Below are 26,852 nucleotides of genomic sequence, written 5' to 3'. Positions count from 1 at the left end.
GCTATCAGGGACATTCAGATCTTTCCTGTATAGTTCTTCTGTGTATTCTTTCCACCTCTTCTTCATCTCATCTGCTTCTGTTAGGTCCCTGCCTTCTTTGTCCTTTATCATGCCTGTCTTTCCACAAAACGTTCCCTTGAGATCTCCAATTTTCTTGAAGAGATCTCTTGTCTTTCCCATTCTGTTGTTTTCCTCAATTTCTTTGCATTGTTCATTTAAGAAGGCCTTCTTGTCTCTCCTTGCTATTCTCTGGAACTCTGCATTCAGTTGGATAGATCTTCCCCTTTCTCCCTTGCTTTTCGCTTCCCTTCTTTCCTCAGCTACTTGTAAAGCCTCATCAGACAGCCACTTGGCTTTCTTGCATTTCTTTTTCTTTGGGATGGATTGAGTTGCTGCCTCCTGAACAATGTTACGGACCTCCGTCCATAGTTCCTCAGGCACTCTATCAGGTCTAATCCCTGAAATCTATTCCTCACCTCCACTGTATATTCATAAGGGATATGATTTAGGTCATACCTGAATGGTTTAGCGTTTTCCCTACGTTCTTCAACTTAAGCCGAAATTTTGCAATAAGAAGCTCATGATCTGAGCCACAGTCAGCTCCAGGTCTTGTTTTTACTGACTGTATAGAGCTTCTCCATCTTTGGCTGCAAAGGACATAATCAATCTGATTTCGATATTGACCATCTGGTGATGTCCATGTGTAGAGTTGTCTCTTGTGCTGTTGGAAAAGGGTGTTTGCTATGATCAGCGTGTTCTCTTGGCAAAACTCTATTAGCTTTTGTCCTGATTCATTTTGTACACGAAGGCCATGCCTGCCTGTTATCCCGGTGATTTCTTGACTTCCTACTTTAGCATTCCAATCCCCTATGATGAAGAGGACATCTTTTTTTGGTGTTAGTTCTAGAAGGTGTCGTAGGTCTTCATAGAACCGATCAACCTCAGCTTCTTCGGCATCAGTGGTTGGGGCATAGACTTGAATTACTGTGATGTTGAATGGTTTGCCTTGGATTCATACTGAGATCATTCTATCGTTTTTAAGATTGTACCCCAGTACTGCTTTTCCCACCCTTTTGTTGACGATGAGTGCTACTCCATTTCTTCTAAGGGTTTCTTGCCCACAGTAGTAGATATGATGGTCACCTGAATTAAATTCGCCCATGCCTGTCCATTTTAGTTCGCTGATTCCCAAGATGTCGATGTTCAATCTTGCCATCTCATGTTTGACCACCCCCAACTTACCTTGATTCATCGATCTGACATTCCAGGTTCCTAAACAATATTGTTCTTTACAGCATCGGATTTTCTTTTCACCACCAGACACATCCACAGCTGAGTGTCCTTTCGGCTTTGGCCCAGCCGCTTCACTCTTTCTGGCACTACTTGGAAATTCCCTCTGCTCTTCCCCAGTAGTATATTGGACACCTTCCGACCTGAGGGGCTCATCTTCTGGCGTCATCTCTTTTAGCCTTGTGATACGTTCCATTGGGTTTTCTTGGCAAGAATACTGGAGTGGGTTGCCATTTCCTTCTCCAGTGGACCACATTTTGTCAGAACTCTCTGCCATGAACTGTCCGTCTTGGGTGGCCCTGCACGGCATAGCTTACGGCTTCAATGAGTTATGCAAGCCCCTTCGCCACAACAAGGCAGTGATCCATGATTTGCTTAAGAGTATTTGCTTAAGAGTATTTAAATTTGATATTTGTTTCCCCCTTTGATTTATTATTTTAATTCAGGCTTAGGCTAATACAACCATAAATTGTAGTTCTGCTGTCAATACAGACTGAACCTGCCCACTCCTCCTGCAGAGGTGGTGATGACAGTGGAGCTGTTCACACATAATGCCAGCAAATCATGGGTTAGTTAACCCACGATTTGCTGTGACATGGACACGTTCCACAGCCTTTTTGAATATTTGACTCCTGACTGAGAGTCGCTACATGATGCCCAGACCTGAACACTATAGGTTAATTCTGTCTTAAACAACCCGCAGCTAGCCTAACTACTAGTGGTAGGTTAACTATGGGTTGTTTAGTGTCCAGGTTCAGATGTCACACAGCAACCCCTGATCAACCTGACTGGGGGTTGAACATTCAAAATGGCTGTGGCATGTGCCATGTGCGAACCAGGTTAGAAGGTAACACTTCCAAGAGGCAAGGAACATGGCGAGGCCTGTAGGCAGGCATTTTTAAGAATCTGGTCAGTAGGGGTGGAATTTATGGTGCGGAGGTCTGCAAAGGTGGGGCTATGGGGAAGGCAGATCCAGTTCCCATCAGCTTTGTAACTGTCAAGGCAAGAGCTGAGGTCAAGGTGATCCTCCACCATGGAGGGAAGCAATAGACCAGGCTCCTTGGTCATGAGTAGATTGGTGGAGTGGGAAGGCTCCAGTTTCTTTTATCACACCAGCACCGATTTGCTGCAGCTGCTCATCAGGTGCAGGTCTGTTGCCTGGAAAAGGCTCATTTTCAAGGAGCGATGTTGGAACCCTCATCGATGGATGACGAATCAACTCATGAGGATGTACCCTGATGAACAGCTTCAGCAGTAGCTGTGTTGGCTGCAGAGCCAGCCCTGCCATGCAGAAGGGTGAAGTGGCCTGCTTCCCGCAGAAGCATGTGAAGCAGGCGCGGAGATGAAGGCAGGAATTGGTGTCTGAGGGGTGCTGCAAGAGTTCTTAAAGTATTGGTGAGGAAGGGGATTTGGGTTCTGCTTCAGGCAGCCAGTGTTGGCTGTCATGGGCCAGCACTGGCTGGCTGAGAAGGGTTCCAAATGGCAGCCAGAAGGTCTCCTTTGTCAGCAGATCTGAGCGGACATTCTGAGGAACCTTCGAAATTGCAAGGAAACCCATCTCCTCTCCGTAGAAGCCCCATTACTTCTCATGTTTCTGAGCCAACCATTGTAGCAGACAGAAGACATCATGACCACTGGTTTGCTAACTCTTACTTTATTCACATACTAGTAGAGTACACGTATGCATTTGTAGCATAGAAGGTAATTAATTTAGTTTCCATAAAAGAGCTAGGTGTATGTACAGCCTTAAAATGCTTCTATTGCTGCCACAATACTGTGTTATACTTTTATAAACTACTGCATTTTATACATAATACATAAAAACTGTGCCAAAGGCATAGTGTGTTGTTATTTTACCTCTCCTCCTTGCACGTGTCTCATGTCATAGTTAGTGGTACGAAAGTATGAGGTATGCATAGATATTCATTCCTGTTCTAATATGTAGGGTGTGATCCAGCCAAAGTTACACACTTTTACCCCGCTGATTTCAGTGAGATGGACATGTGCATGCTTTACCATTGCATTGAAATCAATGGGACTTAAGTGTGCTTAACTAGAGCAAGATCTTGCCCATAGTTCTTTCACTAAGCACAGGCAATGGAAACAATATTCTTGCATCTGGATTCACCTACATTCAAGACCTTTTTTTCCCCTAACCAAACAAATTACATCCTGCAACCTGGATTTTTCTCTTTTCTACATATCTCATTTTTACTTGCTTGTACTGTAGTATGCTGGAAGAACAGTGGAAGCATGATTTTATGAGGATACTTTATATAATGTTCTTTCCCAGGTAAAAGTTTTTTTTGTTTTAAAGAAAAAAAATGTTACGGAAGGCTTTTTAATTTTTCTCTTTTGTTTTGGTCCACTGGGATCCCAGTGCCATCAGCCACTATTAGTCTGTTACCTTTCAAACACCAAGGGCATGACACAGCTGAAGTGAAACATTTTTACATCTCATTAATTTGAGTGGAAGCATTAAGCATGTGCTTAATGAGCAAATTACAGGTATGCATTGAAATTAGTAGGACTTTAACATTCCTAACTTTGGCTGGATGGTGTCCTTGCAGTTGATTTTGTCTTGTGATGCTGCTCATTGCAGAAGGAAAAATTGCCCTGTTTTCAGAATCTAGTTTCTACATAAATGTGTCTCAGCATAATCCCAACGACGGAAATAAACCAACCAGAGTAAAGTTCTTTTGCATCACATTGCTTTCAATGAGATAATTATACATGCAACTCTCTGCATAACTCTCCTCCACATGTACTTAACTTTGACTAGATCATAGCCCATGTTAACTTGGGAGTGAGTTCTGTTTATTTCACTGGGACTTATATCCAAAATATGTTTGTTTATTAATGAAATCTTCTGACCTAATCCCATGCAGAGGCAGGTACATCTATTGATTTCAGTGAGTTTAGGAGCACCTACCTTTGCATGAGATTAAGCTGTTAATATCCCAGGGTGAGAACATGAGCTCCAGATTAAGCAATCTGTATTGATAGTTACTATTTTAAATGTGGTACTCCGTATAGGATATTTGGGTGCAAGCCAGAATAAAATAGCTGTTCCTAAATCCCACTGGAACGAACAGGATTCCAATGGTTGATTCACTGAGTATTGATTTCAAAGGGATTTAAGCAAATCTAACTTTCTTTCGATTACTTGCATAATCTTTTCTCACTGAAGCTGGACTGGGGCAGGGGCGGGGTGTTGTTTTGTTCAGCTTTTGTGTGTGTGTGAGAGAGAGAGGGCACACCTTTTTGCTGCTTCATATCATTGGCCTTGTGAGCCATATTTTAATTGCATTTTAATGTTATAATTACCACTCATTACTGTTTCCCATGTGACCGGTGATTTTCAGTAACAATGACAGTTGTGCGTTCTAGTACTGCTTACTCTAACCTTGACAGAACATAAGAAAATGTTTCTGAAAGGCATACACTGAACCAATGGGCACAATCTAGCAAAAACTAGTTGGAACAAAGTCTACTAAAATCAAACAGAGCCCTGTTGGTCACAGCTAAGTCCCATGTCATTGTTTTCAGTGGGCCTCTGAGGTAGCTAACTTTTGCTTGGATTGTGCCTGATCCAGCAAGGAAGACCCCATGAATGGAAGCACATCAGGATGCCGATAATAAACAACAGCATTTGCAAAGCACTTTTGAGTGTTCAAAGTGCTTCATATACACATCAGCTGGTAATTCTTGCAGCAGCCCTGAAGAGTGGGTGTCTGTTATTATCCCCAAGTTGTGGCAGAGGGCAAGTGGATAAAGCATCTGCCTCTTGACAGGGGTAAGAGTTGAATCCTTGCCTTGTAGCTGGGCCCCTTTGAAGTGGCTGGATATGTCTCCTGGTGCATTTTCCCAGGCACATCCCCATCTGGAGCCACAGTAAATATGCACAACTAGTTCCCCATAACTAGAGCTGCATCAGAGCTAATGTATTTTAGAAGCTTGCTTAGGCTGCATGCACCCTTGGAGTAAGTTTGATTAAATCTCCTTCTGAAGGAAGTGTGCTTAGGACTGTGATATAAAATGCCTTTATGAAAGATGTTTATTAAGAACGCTTGACTTTAAAATGGATTCATTCTGGTATTTGTAATGATGCATTTGTAATGATGCATTTTCAATACCTTTTTGGCTTTCCAAGGCAAGTGTACTAATGGAAAAGATGCAGCTGGCTGTCAGCCATGCTCTGCCCTGTTATATCTTGCTACATGGGACTCATTTATGCAACCCTGAGATACCTATTAAAAAACAGCAAACTACGAAAGTGAAGGGCCCAGTTAAATAAGGTGATGTGAATATACAGAAATCTATTGGAATTTAGGGCACCCAATATCTAACAGAAAGATGCTTGTTATCTCCGGTACAGTTAGTAACATAGGGAGCTGCCCTATAGTGAATCAAACCATTTAGTCCACCTAGGTAATTATTGTCTGCAATGATCATCAGCAATCTGGAACAACCTTCCTATTAAATAGGACATTTATTTGAAATGAATGTTACAATCAGAGGCATGATGCAGCCAAAATGAAGTGCTTTTTAAGTCCCATTGAATTCAGTGAGAGAGTTAAGCCATTATGGTATAGTGGTTAGAGTGTTGGACTAGGACCGGTAGACCCCGGTTCAAATCCAAAGTGTACCTTGAAGCCTTGATCCAGTCACTGTGCTTCAGCCTAACCTGCCTCACAAGATCGTTGTGAGAATAAAATTGGGGTGGAGGGAGAGAGAACCATCTATGCTGTCTTGAGGTCCTTAGAGGAAAGGCAGGATATAAATGAATTTCAATACTATTACTACTACTAATTACATCATGCCCAGTGAAATAAACAGATCTTATCTTTGGCTGGATTGTGTCCTAACTCATACATAGCTCTTAAAAGCTAGAACTATTTTCTTCTACTGTTCATTAGAAAATACTTTATGAAAACAAAGTAACTCAGAGTCTATTTTGATTATGTCCAGGGATTCAGTTTTTATATGACCTAATACTATCATATCATGATATATTTTCTTCACATACTACACGTCGTAACACAGCAGTCAGTAATCATGCTTATCGCTGAGAATGCTGCTCCTTTCCACGAATAGGAAAATTGAGGTCAACAAGTGCTACAGTGGAATTGGGAGATTCTAATAGGATTTGTGGGATGCAGCAGAATGTGCCTCACTTATTTTATAATGAAATTATCCTGGGTCTGGAGGAGACATTGGGCATAATCCAGTGATCATTACACGCACTTATAGTCCATTGAAATAAATGGAAATGAAGAATGAATTGCTTAGCTCCCCTTGATTCCTGTGGGATATAAGCATGTTTAATTTTCTCTGTATTGCAGATGGGGGTAGCCGTATTAAGTTGGTTGCAGCAAGAACAACGAAGTGCCTTACGGCACCTTAAAGGCTACTAGGTTTATTTTGGGATAAGCTTTCATGGTTGCATCTGCCAAAAGTAGACATTAGTCCATGAAAACGAAAGTCACAATAAATTTGGTAATCTTTAAGATGCCACAAGAGTCTTTGGATTTTGGCCATTATATCTATTGCTCTCCCCTTCATGGATCACTGCCTTGTTGTGGCGAAGGGGCTTGCGTAACTCAGTGAAGCCATAAGCTATGCTGTGCAGGGACCCCAAGACGGACAGGTCATGGTGGAGAGTTCTGCCAAAATGTCCACTGGAGAAGGAACTGGCAATGCACTCCAGTATTCTTGCCAAGAAAACCCCATGGAACGTATCACAAGGCTAAAAGAGATGACGCCGGAAGACGAGCCCCTCAGGTCGGAACGTGTCCAATATGCTACTGGGGAAGAGCAGAGGGAATTTCCAAGGAGCGCCAGAAAGAGTGAAGCAGCTGGGCCAAAGCCAAAAGGACACTCAGCTGTGGATGTGTCTGGTGGTGAAAAGAAAGTCCGATGCTGTAAAGAACAATATTGTTTAGGAACCTGGAATGTCAGATCAATGAATCAAGGTAAGCTGGAGGTGGTCAAACATGAGATGGCAAGACTGAACATCGACATCTTGGGACTCAGAGAACTAAAATGGACAAGCATGGACGAATTTAATTCAGGTGACCATTATATCTACTACTGTGGGCAAGAATCCTTTAGAAGAAATGGAATAGCACTCATAGTTAACAAAAGGGTGGGAAAAGCAGTACTGGGGTACAATCTCAAAAACGATAGAATGATCTCAGTACGAATCCAAGGCAAACCATTCAACATCACAGTAATTCAAGTTTATGCCCCAACCACTAATGCTGAAGAAGCTGAGGTTGATCGGTTCTATGAAGACCTACGACACCTTCTAGAACTAACACCAAAAAAAGATGTCCTCTTCATCCTAGGGGATTGGAATGCTAAAGTAGGAAGTCAAGAAATCACCGGGATAACAGGCAAGCATGGCCTTGGTGTACAAAATGAAGCAGGACAAAGACTAATAGTTTTTTGCCAAGAGAACACGCTGATCATAGCAAACACTCTTTTCCAACAGCACAAGAGACGACTCTACACATGGACATCACCAGATGGTCAGTATCGAAATCAGATGGATTATGTCCTTTGCAGCCAAAGATGGAGAAGCTCTATACAGTCAGTAAAAACAAGACCTGGAGCTGACTGTGGCTCAGATCATGAGCTTCTTATTGCAAAATTTCGGCTTAAGTTGAAGAACGTAGAGAAAACCACTAAACCATTCAGGTATGACCTAAATTATATCCCTTATGAAAATACAGTGGAAGTGAGGAATAGATTTAAGGGATTAGACCTGATAGACAGAGTGCCTGAGGAACTATGGACGGAGGTCCATCACATTGTTCAGGAGGCAGCAACTCAATCCATCCCAAAGAAAAAGAAATGCAAGAAAGCCAAGTGGCTGTCTGATGAGGCTTTACAAGTAGCTGAGGAAAGAAGGGAAATGAAAAGCAAGGGAGAAAGGGGAAGATCTATCCAACTGAATGCAGAGTTCCAGAGAATAGCAAGGAGAGACCAGAAGGCCTTCTTAAATGAACAATGCAAAGAAATCGAAGAAAACAATAGAATGGGAAAAACTAGAGATCTCTTCACGAAAATCGGAGATCTCAAGGGAACGTTTTGTGCAAAGACGGGCATGATAAAGGACAAAGAAGGCAGGGACCTAATAGAAGCAGATGAGATTAAGAAGAGGTGGAAAGAATACACAGAAGAACTATACAGGAAAGGTCTTAATGTCCCTGAGAGCCATGATAGTGCGGTCACTGAACTTGAGCCGGACATCCTAGAGAGTGAAGTCAAGTGGGCCTTAGGAAACATTAGTAACAACAAAGCTAGCGGAGATGACAGTATTCCAGCTGAGCTATTTAAGATCCTAAAAGATGATAGTGTTAAAGTGCTGCACTCAATATGCCAACAAATTTGGAACACTCAACAGTGGCCACAAGACTGGAAAAGGTCAGTTTACATTCCAATTCCAAAGAAGGGCAATGCCAAAGACTGTTCAAACTACCGTACAATTGCGCTCATTTCACATGCCAGCAAGATTATGCTCAAAATCCTACAAGCTAGGCTTCAGCTGCATGTGAACCGAGAACTACCGGAAGTACAAGCTGGGTTTCGAAGAGGCAGAGGAACTAGAGATCAAATTGCCAACTTTCGCTGGATCATGGAGAAAGCAAGAGAATTCCAGAAAAACGTCTATTTCTGCTTCATTGACTACGCTAAAGCCTTTGATTGTGTGGATCACAACAAACTGGGGCAAATTCTTAAAGAGATGGGACTACCAGACCATCTTACCTGTCTCCTGAGAAACCTGTACGAGGGTCAAGAAGCAACAGTAAGAACCGGACATGGAACAACCGATTGGTTCCAAATTGGGAAAGGAGTACAACAAGGCTGTATATTGTTGCCCTGCTTATTTAATTTATATGCAGATTACATCATGAGAAATGCCGGGTTGGATGAATCACAGGTCGGAATTAAGATTGCCGGGAGAATTATCAACAACCTCCGATATGCAGACGATACCACCCTAATGGCAGAAAGCGAAGAGGATCTAAAGAGCCTCTTGTTGAGGGTGAAAGTGGAGAGTGCAAAAGCTGGTTTGAAACTCAACATTAAAAAAACTAAGATCATGGCATCTGGCCCCATCACTTCCTGGCATATAGAAGGGGAAGAAATGGAAGCAGTGACAGATTTAATTTTCTTGGGATCCAAGATCACCACAGACGCTTGCTCCTTGGGAGGAAAGCTATGGCAAACCTAGACAGCATAGTAAGAAGCAGAGACATCACCTGGCCGACAAAAGTTTGTATAATCAAAGCTATGGTTTTCCCAGTAGCAACGTATGGCTGTGAGAGCTGAACTATAAGGAAGGCTGAGTGCCAAAGAATCGATGCTTTCAAACTGTGATGCTGGAGAAGACTCTTACGAGTCCGCTGGACTGCAAGGAGGTCAAATCAGTCCATCCTAAAGGAAATCAACCCTGAGTGCTCATTGGAAGGACAGATACTGAGGCTGAAGCTCCAATATTTTGGCCACCTAATGCGAAGAGAAAAGTCACTGGAAAAGACCCTGATGCTGGGAAAGATTGAAGGCAAAAGGAGAAGGGGACGGCAGAGGATGAGATGGCTAGATAGCATCACCGATGCAATGAATATGGACTTGAGCACACTCCGGGAGAGAGCGGAGGACAGGAAGGCCTGGCGTGCTCTGGTCCATGGGGTCACGAAGAGTCGGACACGACTGAACGACTGAACAACAACAATTTATTGCTCTAACATGCCAGATATTGCTATATCCAAACCATGAGAGTGGTCTCTGACCCACAGACATCTGCAGTAGGGTTAGGCAAAACGTCCAAATTGTCTGGATCAAATCTATTTTTGGTCTTGATTTTTCCCTCCTGTTGAGACTGGGCAGGGCTATATATAGGATGGCTTTGTTTTATAAGCTGAATGGAAGAAGAGAACACAGTTTGTTTGGGTGAACATATAGCCTTTTCTCATCCAGCCATGACAAAGTCTCCTCACACTGCAGGGTTTCTCTAGTTATGATGAATGAATGCTACAACCTATCACATTTCTTTGTAAAGCCCGAACAACGTTGATTCTTGAATCATGCACTAAAGCTGCTTCATTTTGGCATCAACAGAGCTTTTTAACAGCTGGATTGTCTAGAGTGACCTACTGCTAACATTTTCAGTGCTTCATTTAACACTGATGTGAACAGCTATCACTTCACTGGCTTGTCTCAAGTGGGTAGGGGTAAAAGAGAATCTGGCCTGCATGGCGCAAAAACATTATGTAAAATACAGTGTTCAAATAAAGAGCAGGGAACCATCTTTTATACTTGGTTGACTGAAGAGCTCTGTAAACAAAGCAGTTACAGACCTCTGCAAATAAAACCTTAAGTCCATGGAGGGAGGGGGAGAGATTTGGTTCTTGCAAGTACACAGTTTTCTGACACTTCTTTGGTGTGTCAGCAAGAACAGTCATTAATTAGAGTTGCTAGGTTTCAAACCAAGGGTCACACCTGGACCTTTTGCAAGAAGGGTTGATGCCTAGGTGCCTTGTGCCCTTTCCTTCCTTGATCTCCTTGCCTCTCCTCCTCCCACATCTGCTGTGAGGCAACTTTAAAGCTGCATTTGCTTTGCACATGGAGGCGTAGGAGGAGCAATGGGACCCAGAAAAGAAGGTATGGCAGCAACCTGTCCCACTACATGTTCACTGTGAAAGATATCGGTGTGTTCTGAGGCTTTTTGGTTTGGGGAAACAGGCTAGGTTGTGCTATGAATTCAGCCCTGTTGAACTCTGCACAGACAAGTGTCACATACTCTGTTTTAAGGTCTTCAGAAGGAAAGTAAATTTCTTGAAAATTAGTTTCCCTTTCTGAGTTATGCAGATGTTGAAAAACAAGAATACAAGATGTACAAAGTAATTTATATGTTATACAGTGGATTATTTGGGTAATGCACTGTGGACTATGTACCGAAGTATCTTATGTTGGTGAGTTTTTAGGAATGAGAATGGAGGGGTTAATATGGATGCTGTTGTCATTACTATTATCAATAATGTTCCTTTTCTGTTTGTAAACATTTTTTTTTTTTCTGGGAAAATAATAATGTAACTTCAGAAAGAACAACAGAATTCTGTGGGGGCTGGAACCAACCATCCTAAAACTATCAAATGTCAGTATTGCTTTGCATTTCATTGTTCGAATGTGGGGAACTTGATGCATAGTCCTTCTGCAATAAATATAGGAATGTCTCATAACTGGAAGCAGAACTTATTTTTGTACACAGCCTTCACATCCACCTAATCAAGTGACCCACATTTGAATAAGGCCATCTTTATGAGATTCATAAGGGAGATTTTTTTTTTTTAAAGCATGTGGCAAACAAAACAGGCAAACTGAAGAAGACACAGACTGATCAATTGCAAATATCCAGTTCTAGTGGTCAGGCCTTGGGATGCCATGTTGAAATTCAGGGAGCAAATGAAAGGAGTAAGCCAGAATTAACAGGGCATGATCCAGCCAAAGATAAGGACTATTGATTCAGAAGTCTTTCAGTGGGAGAATTAAGCATGTGCATAACACTCTCCTGTTGAAATCAATGGGGCTTTGAAGAGTTTAACTGTACTAGGATCCAACTGAGTGAGCGGTCAATGAAATAATTGGAAAAACACTGAATGTGATGACATCATATCACAACGCTTCTTCTAGGGAGAGGGATTGGGGGCAGCAATATGCCTCTCATAACATCTAGTTAGGCCATAAACATCACTGTAGCAGCACTGGTGGTCTGAGTATTAAATGACCTGGTTCAGACCACTGAATACAGGTCTGCTGTGGGCTAGCAGAGATGATTAGGGAATGGATCACATGTGCACTGCTTCCTGGTCCCCTAAAGCAGATTGGGCATTCAAAAGTTAAGAACATGCACTATCCCAAAATTTAACACTGCCCTCTAGAGGCTCCTCTTGTAATAGCTGCTCCAGAGGGCCAACAAGCAGAGCGGTTTCTGCCTCCTGTTGGGATACCAAGGGGTATCACTGGCCGGGTTTGACCTTAGCTTGCGTGAAACAAAGATATCAGAACAGGCTTTTTCATCTTGGTGCTACCTTTTACAAATCACAAGCCAGTATGTGGAGGTACTCTTTAAATACCAATTCCGAAAAGAATGACTCAAACTGGAGGTTTTTTCCTTTTGTTTCTACACAGTGCCCTTCCTGCCTCTATCCTGGTTTCCCACCTCCGTCTTCAATTTTCCATCATTGTTTTAGAAGTGTTAGACTTAATTCTAATGCACTGCACATGTTTTCTGAGTAATAATAGGCTTTAAAGTGTCTTTACTTTGCCAATGGTGAAATGGGCATGGCATGCAGTTAACCAAGTTAATGCAATCCCTGATTAAATATGCAAACTTCTAAAACATTCAGAAAACTGCTAACTAATGCCATAGGGCACATCCTACCTCCAGGGAGTGAGTAATCTGTCCTTTCCATTTGTTTTTGTGTGAAAATGTCATTGTACGTGAGGTGCCCCCTCCCACCTCTCTCCCTCAGCGCCTTCATAAACTCAAGTCAACAATTATGTGCTCAAATATTTGTGTGTGGCCTTTAAAACTGGAAGCAAAGAAAAAATCTCTTCTGTCTGTCGACACAGCTGTGAACGAGCGAGGGGCTTGCACATAGATCTCCTTAAATATTTTAAACAGATTCTTTTCATTATCCCACTGAAATATTTGGGAGAAGGTGTAGTCACTTCCCAAGGCTAGGTAGTGATTATTTTTAAAGGAGAAAGGCTGAAGGGTCATGGCTCCCCGTGACGGGAGAGCCTGGATCTCCACAAATTGTTTGCTATTCCACTTCATTACTCTTGAGTCACCTATAAATCTTGTGAGTGAGATGTAGAGGTTGTCCTGTATTCGAAAGCTTTTCACAGCCAACACATCTTCCATATTCGGGATCTCACTGTGTGGGAAAAACTTTCTGGAATTTTTGTTCCATTGAAGGATAATGGGAATCTGTGAGCGACTTGACAAAATCAGATGAGATTTTCCATCTATATCAACAAACTCAGCATCTGTGTCCCGGAACCATTCATGCAGGGACTGGTAAGAGTAGAATCCCTTGTTGTTCCATTTATAAATTGTGGTCAAACCAGCTTTTGAGCTATCTGCAATGACAAAGAATGTTTCGCTCTCTATCTGAAAGAGCTCTATATCATTTGGCTTTGAAATGCGAGAAACCTCGATATCCTGGAATTTGACAAATTTTGTCCAGCTTTCCTCGTACTTATAAATGTGTGAGCCACCGAAAAGTTGAGCCACCACGACGAAAACTTGATCATCGATTAAAATTGCTTTGCATCCCACTATCGACTGACCTGTTGGATCAAACAGAGCAACAACATTAGAGTACAATCAAGCCTTTAAAAGAATATATTAACTAATTTCTCATTGTTCTCAGTGTGCTTTAGAGATGGGACCAGGACAATCAAGATAGCCATGAGAAAATGATATTTCCATTGAGAATGTCATACGGATACAAATTTAGAAACCTGACCAGTGAATATATTCTCTTGTCATTGAAGATCTGAAATGAATCACTGTCCACATTACAGAAAACTGCATGGATATATTGTTGGTAGGGCTACAAGCTCGAATCAATTTAATTGAAAGATTGATAGATTAAAATTTTACTTGTGGGTTTATTATTTGGCCAATCTGGTGGTTTGGGCAATGTCAGGGTTGCCTCTGAGCACAGGGAGTGAGAGAGCAGTTCAGATTCTGAACAGGAACCGTCAGACATGGGGGAGGTAGTTTCCCAGGCTTGTCCAGACTAGGCAGACTCCTCAGGTTTCAAATGTCCACTTCACCCCCCCCCCCGGGTGAGAGATAGTGAACGGGGAGAGGTGAGGCTTGGAGAGCCTGAATTCATAGCCAGGCACAGACGCAGGGCCAAGATGGCTGAGGCAGAACTTAGACGATCTACCCGATTGGCCTGGAGTGAACAGCTGCGCTTAGAAGTCTCACGAGAGAGAGGGAGACCTCCCCCCACCCCTTACGTTAGGATAGTGAGCCCGCCTTTTTTTCAATCAGCAGTCAACTTTCGTAGCTATCTTTTGAACCCCCTGAAGGCATTTCCTTTGTAGACTGAGAGTCACTGAGAATTTGCATGTGTATGACCCATTGAAGTAAATGGATTAAAAGTTGTAGATTGAAGCCTCTTGTCTGTGTTTGATTTGGTGTTTGACGTTCAGTGGGGGAAAAAGGAATCCTGACAGGCAGCTGCACTTAAATCGAGACAGCCAAGCTAAGATCCCCTGGGTTGAGCTAGTACCTGGAGCCTGAACGTAGGAGGAAAATTGTGTCCCTGTTGACCAGGCAAAGACAACAGTCCAGGCTGCTGGTATTTATAGGCAAACATGCCTGCTGTGCCTGTAGAAGGCTAAGCACACAGTGGCCATGGTAGCTCACCAAACTAGGCCCCAAAGTGATTCCTGGAGTCCCTAACAAAGGTAGGAGACGGGCCTGTCAGAAATATTATGGACACCATCTCATAACAGATGTCTGTGACATTACTGCAACTTCCAGAAGCAAAGCACAACATGAGGAACAGTTGTGCTTGCTGGCCTGAGAAGAGAATCACTAAAATCCAGCTCCTTCAGTGAACGATCTCAAGAGTGGGTAATCAGGAATAGCAGCTCTTGCAGGGGTTATACCATCGGGATGGAAGAAACAGGAATTACATAGGAAACTGCCTTACACCAGATCAGGCATATGTCCATCTAGTCCAGTATTGTCTTCTCTGATGGCTAGTGGCTCTCCAAAGTCCCAAGCAAAGGTATTTTACAACACCTGTGACCCAGAGGCCAGGGACTGAACCTGGGACCTTCTGTATGCAAAGCATGTGCTCTATGGCTCCTCCTGTTGTAAGCCATTGAACAATGGCTGGTCCTTCCTGTAGTGCCTGGAGCCCACAACAACAATCTTGCAAACACCCCTTAGAGCAGGGGTGGCCAACACACACCTTCTCCCCCATACCCTGAGAAAGCCCTAAACTTTCAGGTGAGTAAGGGACCCATCCTTCTAGGGTATGAATGTGTCCAATAATACTCTGTCCCAACTGCACTGCAAAAGAAGAACAGATTGGTTCAGACTTTTCTACTTCAGCTCTGAGTATGGATTTTCTGGCAGAATTGTCCCCATGAGTTATAAAGAATGACATTGAACTGGAATACTTTCTAGTGTGCTAATGGGCCTGTTTATCGTAATCGGACCTAGTGCAGCTAAATAAATATCACGGTGTCATTTATTAGCTAACAACTGGTAACATGAAAAAGTGTTTTGACCTGTCATGTGTGAAGAGGAAGATGAGAACTGGAAGGGAAAGGAAAGGAAGATGAAATGTGAAGGAAACAGAGGAGGCAAGTATTGACTAACATTGTGGGCAGACACTTGTAGATGACGTTCCTTCCCGAAATTGCTTGCCTAATTGATAGACCTTTATATGGAGGATAAATAAATATAAATAATGGGATATTTTTATTATAAAAATTATTATTGCTTTCCTTTCCGATGAGCAGGAACAACTCTTAGTTAAAAAACATATATTTAAAACACAGCTCTTGGGTTCCATCTTTTTGTCACAAGTCAGATTAAATGATTAATGAGTGGATTTCCCATCTCTTAAAACAAAAGATATTTTTAAGCATCTAAGTTTAGTGGTGCAGTTAGGTAATTTTGCACTCTGCAATTAATGTTCATATACAAGAGCCCCCCCCCCCTTTAGATGGTAATGCATATTAATTCACTCACTTTAAGTGCAAACCATACAATGCAAACCATACCTTCAACATAAGGTGACTCATTTGTCCCCTCCACCAGTTCCATGTTTTACAACTGCTATAGTCCCGATTTAAAAAAGCAAGAGCCTGTCCAGACTTCCATGCTTTACTAACTAAACTCATCATAATTACAGGCTGTCTGTGTTGTAAAACACCTTGAGGTCATCTGTCAGTTGGGTGGTATATAAATAAATAAATAAATAGTCTCTCTCTCATCCTATGACTGCATCTTAACTTTTTCAAAAGCCCTCTAAGCTGATGGCCTACATCTTAACTTTTTGCATTTCTAGGAATACAGCTGCTGGATGTTGAGGCTCTATTAGGTCACCATGACAAACATGCATGTTCACAGTCTCTTAACAATTAAGGCTTAACTAATCTGTTTTAAGAGATCAGGAACGTGCACACTTGCTTAAAGAAAAGGTGAGAGCAATGTCCAACTAGCCCCAAATTCTTTGCAAGAATCCCAGGACTAGCAGGGAGCCCATCAGAAATTGGCCAGTACTCCACTAATGCACCATAAACTACCTCGTGCTCACTCCTAATCCTCATCGTGCTCTGAGTTTTTGCTTCTACAGCCAACTTTAGTTAGTCCCCCTCTCCGCTCCAGAATTTCATCCCCCATCTCTTCACACCCATGCAAATTAAGAATTTATCATTAATGGAACCCAGAGTCAGATGGACAAAATTTGCCCTCAAATGGCCAGCATGAAGTCCAGTTGCTACTGGTGTGTGCATGTGTTTGTGTGTGGGTATGCTTATACAATGACCCTAAGAAGCACTGCCATATTAGGGTGTTGTAGAGGATGTAGTAAGTGGTGGAGGGGGTTTCACAGTAGTAAGAATATGAGTCTTGCACATATTATATACCGGCTTCCGACTTGGCGGCATTGCATGAAGGAATGTGGCACCAGTTTGGTCAGAGGCCAAACAAACAAACACTCAGCTCACGCTTGCAGGAGAAGGACTCGAGACAAGAGGCAATGGGACAAGATGAGGCAAGGAGTGCTCAGCTGAGCTGGGGTCAGCTTTCCTTGTTTCTCTCTTGTCTGACTAAGACTGCCAGGCTGCCACCCCTAATTGAGACTTGCACAACTGCTGCCTGACCAGGCCTGTGAGGCTCCCTCCTGCTTACTCAGCTGAATGTGGGGGAGAGGCAGGGACATCTTCCCCTAAGTCCAGCCCTTACAGCACCACTGTGGGGAGTAGATCAGGACGATGGAGCTGGGAGTGAGGGTTTAACCTTTTCCCCAGCACTGTTTTCCCAATGTACATCCCCCCAAAGCTGCTCTTTGGGTGATTTGAACTGGGAAAATGAAATGGGGGAGGGTTAACCCCTCTCTTCTTCAGTACTGTGGCTCCAAACTAATTTAACCCGCTCTTAAAAAAAAAAGAGTTAGGTGATTCCATCACAGAAATGGAATGCAGGGCAGAGCTATGTGGTCAGAAGCAGACTTGGTGCTCATTGACTCCCACTACGTCCTATGGAGCAGAATAAACCAGCTTCAATCAGCCATACTGTCAACTAGAGGTAAAACCTCCTCTGAGACTGAGAAGCATATTGCATTGTCCCATTAGGTTCCGCTCCGTCAATGTGTGGGGACAGCTTTAGTATAGCACCTTTCCCCATAGGAGTATATTTGAGGTGGGGGCTACATCTGTCCTTTCCCCGGTCTCTTGAAGAACAGGTTTTGTTTTGACCCTATCCAGCAGTATAGCTGGTTGAAGCCTGTTTACTCTGTTCCATACATTCCTATGGGTTTTCTACATTAGGCATTTATCATGCACTTATCATTCCCTACTCACGATTGTTTATAGGTTCTTTAGATGATGTTGTGACCCTCCAGTTTCGCTTCTGTGTCTAACCAGCACTTTTGGCAAGTTATTTTAGAGCAGGGAAAATGCAGCATTTAATTGTAAAAGTGAAAGAAACAGCTTTTTTCATTTGTGTATTTGTGCTATTCTGCCATACCGCAGTGCCATCTAGAGGTTATGTAGCAGAAAAGCAGGAAAGGAAACATTTTTCATGTAGTGCTTGGATCTCAATTCTGTGACAAAACCAAAAGTAGATACAGCAGATTAACAGCCTTAAGTAGAAAAGCTTAATATTAGATTGCTTTGCTCTGTATCCCATTTCTCGGTCAAGCCAAAGTGTGGCATGTTGTGGCCCTCAGGGATCTCTGCAAGATATTGACTCACCTGTTACTCATCATAAGGATAACCATTTTGCTAGTTAATGCTAATTTTTATTTGCCCACTTACTCCATCTGAATTTCAGCAGAGATCAGTAGGGTGTAATCTTTTCAATGGGCAAAGATTATTCTCATAGAATCATAGAATAGTAGGGTTGGAAGGGGCCTATAAGACCATCGAGTCCAATCCCCAATGCCTGCATACAATTTTTTTTTATGTGCCAGAGGGAGTAGTAAGCCATTTGGTCAGCCTTCCCCAACCTGGTGCCCTCCAGATATTTTGGACTACAACTCCCAGCATTCCTGACCATTGGCCATGCTGACTGGGGTTAATAGGAGTTGAAGTCCACAACGTCCAAAGGGCATCAGGTTGGGGAAAGCTGCATTAGGTAATAATACAAATAAGACATGCGTTTATTTTTACCAGTAATGTTGTCGTAACTCCTGAAGTTCTTCTCAATGTGATCCCATTCTAGCACCATGCAATTTTCCATGCTGGGCTGGGCAATGGCTACATACACATCATTTTTCGAGTGGAACGTGTCAACTGAAACTGACTGGTAAGGTAAAACCTGATGAATCACAAAATCTGAAAACACATATTTAATTGAAAACACACACATTACAATTGGACTTGTCAGAATACATGAAGAAACTAACATGAGGTGCCAATTTCTTGCTGCAAAAACCTGGCTGGGGGAAATTACTTTTCGGGACAGACATCAGAGGGAAAAGCAGTGGAACGGGTAAGGGTTTAGCCCCCCAACCATGTGTCCCTTTTGCATTTTAAATCACCTCCCCGCCCCCATCTGATTTGGGGCAGACCTGCATTTAAAGACATAGGTCATACATGGCCCTGTATAGTTTAGCACTGTAACTGCAAGTAAATGTCCTAAGAGAGCACTCTTTCTATGCATACAGTGTGACTTTCTGAGACCAGGCTATGACTGATCAAGTCCTCCATACCTCTTCCTAGCTTCTAGTAATTCTCCTGTGGGCCACACATTTAGAATGAGAAATTCCAAACTAATTTGTGAACAGACCATTAATAAGCAAGCATATAGTTTATTCTATCCTGTGCTTAAGTAAAGTTAAAAGGCAAAATCTTAAATGAGATATCCAGTTAAGTGACAGAAGCCAACAGCAAAGGAGGGCATCTCAGCAATTTGTTTCACAGTATGGATTCTAAAGAATTCCACTTCACACTACCAGAATACTCTATAAAAAAAATCACATTTTTATTCTAGAGGTGGACCATGACATTGTTCCTTCACTAATGGCATTGCTCTGCTTTCTCAGCATTTTCCTTCTGCTGCTATTTTAAAAACATTTTGCTGATTTTATCCTTTTTAAAACCATAACTATTTCCCCCATCGTTGTTCAGCCCAACAACAGTATAGACCACCTCTCTCTGGCCTGAAATTTGTGATGTGATCTTTACAGGGTTACATATGGCGTAAAATTCAATAATAATATTTCTTAGCATTTATATAGAGCTTTTCCTACATTCTTGATAATCCTTACAACACTGCAAAATCGGTCAATATTATTATTCCCGTTTTACTGAGGGTGGGGGGGTCTGAGGCTAAAAAATAAGGATTTGCTTAAGGACCGCCCCCCCACACACACACACAGTTCATGGTTGAGGTGAACCTGGAACCAGGAAACCTCAACTCACAGAATATGGTCTTAACTACTACATCACACTAGAAATGCTACACTAGTAAGTTGGCTGGTACATACACATAAACACTGGCAATTATGCACACACATGAAGGCACAAGGAGAATATGTACAAATTGACCGCATCAATAGGATTTCGCACATTGCCTTGTCAATATAGATAATTGCCAAGAGATATTCTCCTGGACTGCAAGGAGGTCAAATCAGTCAATCCTAAAGGAAATCAACCCTGACTGCTCATTGGAAGGACAGATACTGAAGCTGAAGCTCAAATATTTTGGCCACCTAATGCGAAGAGAAAAGTCACTGGAAAAGACCCTGATGCTGGGAAGGATTGAAGGCAAAAGGAGAAGGGGACGGCAGAGGATGAGATGGCTAGACAGCATCACCGATGTAATGAATATGAACTTGAACACACTCTGGGAGAGAGCGGAGGACAGGAAGACCTGGCATGCTATGGTCCATCGGGTCACGAAGAGTCAGACACGACTTAAGAACTGAACAACAACAACAATTACAGAATGTGAATTGATCAGATATGTTTTCATACATAGCCCGGTTAATAAGCATAGCCTTGGTGTCAGCTTTGCACGATGTCCAGGCAATGTGCATAGTCCCCCCATCACACACACATACACACACATACACAAGTGGAAAATATGTACATTGTACATACTTCCTGACTGACATTGTCCACCTGCACATACACACATCACTCGGACACTAAGCATGTTGACAGGGCAATTCACAAAATGCTCTGCTTGTGCTATCAGTAAAGAATCTCCAAGCCTTCTTGTGAATGCTCACAGTCACCAGTGTTTATGCACATCCTCCACTGAACTCATGTTGATCACAACACACACATTTCTGAAAAGTATACAACAGGAGTTATAACTCTACTGGACACACGACGGTTAATTTACCAATGATGATATGTTACTGGTAATAACCACTTGTTCTTGACATGAAGATCAGGAAAGGTTATACCACAGGTGATACAATCCCAGTGGCATCTGGTTTTGCACCACCAGCAATGATGTGCCTTTGTACACTCCTTGGGAATTTCAGTACTTTCTCATTCTGATGGCAGTTTATATCAGTCTTCGCTTTTGGTATATTTTCTGGGACTTTTTAAGAATTCACATTGAACAGTTAATCTTCCTGCCTCTTGAATTGTATTTCATATTTTGCCTTGAGAGTTTATATACGATTAATAATCTATTTTATGTCACTGCCTAAACAAGATTTCTCAGATCTGACAGTTTGCTGTTGTGACGTTGAAAGGCACAAAGCTCCTTTACAGGAGGGCATCAGAAGAAATGGGGTCTGGACATTGTGATGTATTACAGGGTAATAGTTCATGTGATTGGGGAGAACAGGACACGGGATTGTCATTTTGGCAGTAAATCCAAATCATCCATCTATAACATTTAGTTCCACCCTTAGTTTTGGCTAGACTTACCCTGCTTTGTCTGAGTGGATCCAGGAAGAGGAAGCCCTTTTAACAGTGCAATCCCATGCATGTTTAATCTGAAGTAAGTCCCAGTATGTTCAATAGGGCTTCTCGCTAGTAAGGATCAAACTACACATTACATTAATTGTGCAGCATGTAGCTAAAGATAATTTCTTATTTTATTCTAGAGCAAGTGTGCACAGCCCCAGTTCGGATTGGGATCACAATGCACCTGGAGTGGAGGATTAAATCCCCCCCCCGGGGGGGTAAAAAAGAAAGAAAAAAGCTTCCATTAAGCACCAGTGGTGACACCACAGTGGCCAGCCAAATGCCCATGAGAAGCCCACAAGTAGGACATGAGTGCAATAGCACCCTCCTGCTCAGGTTCCTCACCAACTGGTTTACAGAGGCATACTGCCTCTAATACTGGAGGTAATATATAGCCATCAGCACTAGTAGCCACTGGTAGCCATATCCTCCATTAATTTATCTAACCCCTTTTAAAGCCATCCAAGTTGGTGGCCATCACTACAGTTGTGGTAGTGAATTCCATAGTTTAACTATGGACTCTATGAAGAAGTGCTTCCTTTTATCTGTCCTGAATCTTCCACCATTCAGTTTCATAAACAGTCTTTTAAATATTTTATCAGTGGAGTGGGTTCTTTATGATCAATGATTACCCTCTTGACTAATCAGTCATCAGTACTCATGTAAAGAATAATGTAATAAAAATAGGACAGTTGCTACAATGCTAACAAAGCAAAGATGTCTAGAAAAAGACATTAGCAGGTACAACAACATTATCAGTTTTCTGGCTCATGGGCTTCGGTAGCTCACACTCTCACTATTATTCATTTATAGTAAAATATAATTTCTAAAATACCTGTGGTGGTACATTCATCATCAAAACTTGAGACATCATTTAACTTCTTGTCCTGAAATTCTGCTGGACCAATACACAGGACATCAGAAACAGTGGAATTTGTCATCTTTAACCATAAAAACAACCACTTGGCTTTGCAGTCACACTCAAACTTATTTCCCCTTAAATCTCTAAAAAAACACACAAAAAATAAACAGATTTGAAAAGCTTGCTGTTGAGTCAAAGGTCAAAGATTTCTTAACATTCTTTGCAGTATTTAAGAAAAAAACACATTTGAACAGTTCAGAATTGGTTGTGGTGAAAAGTGGGTGGCCCACAGTTCCTGCTCCTACATCTGACCCATTGAAGTGAATGGGGGTTGTCTGGGTGTAATATATAGTTGACAGAACTCAAATGCTCCACTTTTGTTATTGCAGTGTTTGTATGCTGCAATTATACATGTGAACATATGTTGTCACAGAATGGGAATTATCTTGTGCATAAAGTGAAGGACATGCATATTAATTTGTTGGACCAAGCCAGCAAAAACTCTGCAATAGCGTACTTGCCTAAATTGTTTCCCATTATTTATGAGCCCCAATATAATTCACAACTTTCCACAGATTATTACACTGGTAGCTAAACATAATCAATGAAGGTTTGTTTATATATAATATTTGTATCCTACCCTTCCTCCAAGGAGGTCGTGCCTGGATTTCTCCCACTATCCTCACAACAACCCTGTGCGGTGGATTCAGCTGAGAAGTGTGACCTTCAAGTGAGGATTTAAATGCAGGAATCCCTGGTCCAAATCACTTGGTGCCACTTTGGCTCCTGGACCAGTTTCTGGAGAATAAACATCTATTTTGTTCCACAAACTGAACTCACAGTATGGTCAGGCTTCCTAATAGGGTTAGTGCTACCTAGTAATAAGGGCTTAGCGGTTATGGAAATGTCTTCAGGCATGGCAGGTCAATTGTCCAGGAAGGACAATAACAACAAAAATAATAATCTAAGAAGAGATGTAATATTAAACCAGACACGGTCTTTATCTCCTACAGCCTGAAAACGTGTCTTCATTTCCTTATGAGTGAAACTGGTCAGGCTCTTTGCCACAATGAGGCCCAGATAAAACTGTCTTGAGGGCCAGAACAAGCTCACAGGCCTTCCTTGTTATATCAGGGATAGGTAATTTGGGGTCCTTCAGATGTTGTTGAACTACAACTCCCAGCATGCCTCACCATTGGCTACACTGACTAGGGCTGATGGGTGATGCAGTCCAACAATATCTGAGGGCCACAAGTTGCCCAATCCTGCTATACCCCATACTGGCTTCCAGGTTTTAACAACCTAATCCAAACCACTTGCTGGAGCAGTATGTAACTGCTTAAGATAATCTTTAGGAATGGCTGTCAGGGCAGTGCCACAAATAAGAGAACCAAAGGAAAGGGGCAGAGGATATCAAAATAAAACCAAACATCACCCAAGTTGATCACAGCACTGAACAAATAAATTACTCCCCTATAGAAGAACGAGCTGAGCTTAAGAGTTGTATTCAAAAACAAGCACTATGGTGATTTGTCTTCAGAAGTACAATTTGCATACCTTATTGTTGACACAGGATTGTGCAAAGGACACTTTTGGGGAGGAAGATTACTAATGTGTTGTTGTTTTAATGAAAATCATGATATTTGATTTCTGCATGCAGTGATGGCAATAGTTATATAACTGCTGCATGCTTAGAGCATTCTGGAATGGTTGCTGTATTACACGGATCTATGTCTTTACTGTGCATTGTACTAGAGGCTTGCAGCCAAAGATTTGGCTGGTTCTTTCCAATCAATATGTGATTTTCCACCTCTGCACCTCCTAGCGAAATGCAGCTCTCCTCAGTCTCTGCCCATTCTTTTCTCCCTCCCCTCTGGCTATCTCTTCTTTCCCCAATGCCCAGTACTCATTTCCTAAGCCCCCCCCCCCCCGCACCCAGCTTTCCCTGGCCAGTTGCCATGTGGTTCCTGGTTACCTAGGCTTGTCTACCCCTCCTTTTCTTAGCTTTTCTGACTCTGCCCTGACTTTATTTAGGGTCCAACCAGCTCAGGCAATGAAAGCCAGAGACTCTTTGTGGCATTAGGGTAGGGTTGCCAGCTGACCAGAAAAACACCTGGTCTGGCCGTTTTTAGCTTAGGGCCATTTATTTATTTCATTTATATCCCGCCTTTTTTCCTCCTTAAGGAACCCAAAGTGGTGTACATAATCCTCCTCCTCTCCATTTTAACCTCACAACAACAACCCTGTGAGGTAGGTTGGGCTGAGAGTCTGTGACTGGCCCAAAGACACCCAATGAGTTTCCATGGCCAAGTGGGGACCAGAACCCAGATCTCCCGACTCCCAGTCTAACACTCTAGCCACTACACCACACTGGCTCTGCTTAGCAGAGTTATTTGAATCAACATCAGCAGCAATATTTTCACTTAGAGTGCATGCATGCAATCATATTAAGGTGCCAGGCCCTCAGCCTCTGCCCAAGTTTTGACCTCGGTATTAGGAACAGGGCTAGTATACAAAATGGTTGGAGCTTGTAAATAAAACATGAAAATAGTCTCCACGCACACTCTCACACCCAGTTTAGTTAGTTAGTTAGTTAGTTCTAATTTTTATTCTTTTCTAGAGTTTTTATAACTATGTCCTTTATAGAAGTTTTATGTTTAATGGATAGAGTTTGAACATCTATGTGTATGTATGTAGGGATATTACTAGTTGATATGACCACAATGGTTGAAACAACAATAAATACGGTGAAGTATTTATTTATGTAATTAATTAAGTCTATTACTTATTTAATAATTACACACATCAAGAACAAAACAAATTCTCTAAAAAATATAAATAATTGACATATATATAAATATTCTAAGTAAGAAATTCTTCTTAAATTGTACCATTAAATCATTCCTAAAAATATGTATGGATCTATGGCATCTTGAACTTTTATTATTCTAACAGGACATAAATAGCATTTTTCTATAACCTTATTCTCCTTTTGCCATTAACTTTTACCACGTTTGTCAGCTTAATCGTGTAAACCATAACCTCTTTAGCCATTCTCTAAGCGGTGGTAATTCAGCTTTCTTCCAGTTTTGAGCGATAGTTATACGGGCTGCTGTCAGCATCTACAGAACCATTTCAACATCTTAACTGTGGACTAAGCTTCTAGTATAACCAAATAGTACCATCTAAAAATTGGTTTTAGATGTTGTCTGTATGTATGTTATCTGTTTATATGTTTTTATGTAAATGGTTTTGCACTTTGTATAATGTATTTTAATGGGTTTTAAATATTGTGAACCACCAAGAGAGCTTCGGCTATGGAAATATAATAAATGAAATGAAATCAGAAGATCTAGAGGAATGTCATACCCCATCATTTTTAAAATCTCACTTAAAATTAACGTCCAGTAGCTTCTGATTTTAAAAAGGACCAAAGGATATGGTAAATGGCAGACTTTGCTGCCACACAGCACCAACACTTCTCTCTTTCTCCAGCATAAATTTTTCTCAGTCTACCCGGGCTGAGGTACCATCAACAAGCCAGCTTATAAAAGCTCTCTTTTGAGATTCATACTTAACGTCGCCTGAGATATGTTGATCCATAACCATTTCCATACTTCTGCTGTTATTTCCCTGGCCAGATCGTTTTCCCCACTCACACCCATTTTAAGTCAGGTCTTCCAGACCCACTTCAAGTTGGGCTGACTTCGAAATGGGGTTTGCATGACACCTCCCTGCCATTCTCCCCTTTCCCAAGGAAAAAAGAAAAATCCTTGGAAATTGGGGAAGATGAGAGGCATACGCAGCATTGAGCAGGAAAGCGTGCCAGGAGATGCCCTGACCCACTGACCCACTTTCCTGCCTTTCAACTCATCATTGACCCACCCTCCCCAGGTAAAGTTTTTTTCTCAAAGAAGGGCTGGGTGGAGCCGGGGATGGGGAAGACTTTCGGAGGGAGTGGGGAACCTGGCCTGTTCATGTCAAAGACTTTTAAAACCCAATTAATTTTGGGGATAGGCAAGAGGGTGAAAAAAATGCTTCAAGATGGACACTGCAGAGTTGTTTCTAGCAGAGTTGCTAGCTTGATCATTGTCTCAAAAGCAGTGTCTTTTGCAATCATTTTCGAGGTGGCACGTATTTTTCACTACTTTTACTGGACTACTCCCTCCAACTCCTGCTAGTCCCATCATTTCAATGCCAAAAAGCTCCAGAAGACCCATTCCCTAACCAACTCAAGTCTTCTGGACATCACCTCATGGCCTACACAGCTGTCAAGGCTTTTTTGAAGGCAAATGTCAGCAATGCTGCTTATGGTGCTCAGTCAGTCACTGCCAGAGGTTTCACCAGCAAAACCCCTTACTGTATTACAACAAGAGGGCTGGTATTATTTATTTATTTTATTAATCACACTATGGCGTAGTAGTTACATAGGAATATAAGAAGAGCCAGTGCTGGATCAGACAAAGGTCCATCTAGTCCAGCATTCTGTACACAC

The 26,852-nt window shown here is 42.1% G+C and overlaps 1 protein-coding gene across 1 annotated transcript in view; it reads right to left on the bottom strand.

Annotated features, from left to right (window-relative positions):
• Positions 1–12,838: 12,838 nt before the first annotated feature.
• The window catches only part of LGI2 (leucine rich repeat LGI family member 2), a 32,426-nt gene continuing 18,412 nt past the window's right edge, over positions 12,839–26,852 (bottom strand). Inside the window, exons 6-8 of the mRNA XM_084860341.1 lie at positions 22,331–22,500; positions 18,736–18,900; positions 12,839–13,656 (exon numbers count right to left, since the gene is read on the bottom strand). Of these exons, the coding sequence (XP_084716467.1) occupies positions 12,839–13,656; positions 18,736–18,900; positions 22,331–22,500 (1,153 nt within the window). The remainder of the gene's footprint in view (positions 13,657–18,735; positions 18,901–22,330; positions 22,501–26,852) is intronic.

This window comes from Heloderma suspectum, chromosome 5 (assembly GCF_057233095.1).
Source record: "Heloderma suspectum isolate Gila_16-S chromosome 5, 16-S_ref, whole genome shotgun sequence".
NCBI classification, from domain to species: domain Eukaryota; kingdom Metazoa; phylum Chordata; class Lepidosauria; order Squamata; family Helodermatidae; genus Heloderma; species Heloderma suspectum.
Note: the sequence above shows the minus strand (reverse complement) of the source record. Positions and strands in the feature narration are given on the sequence as shown.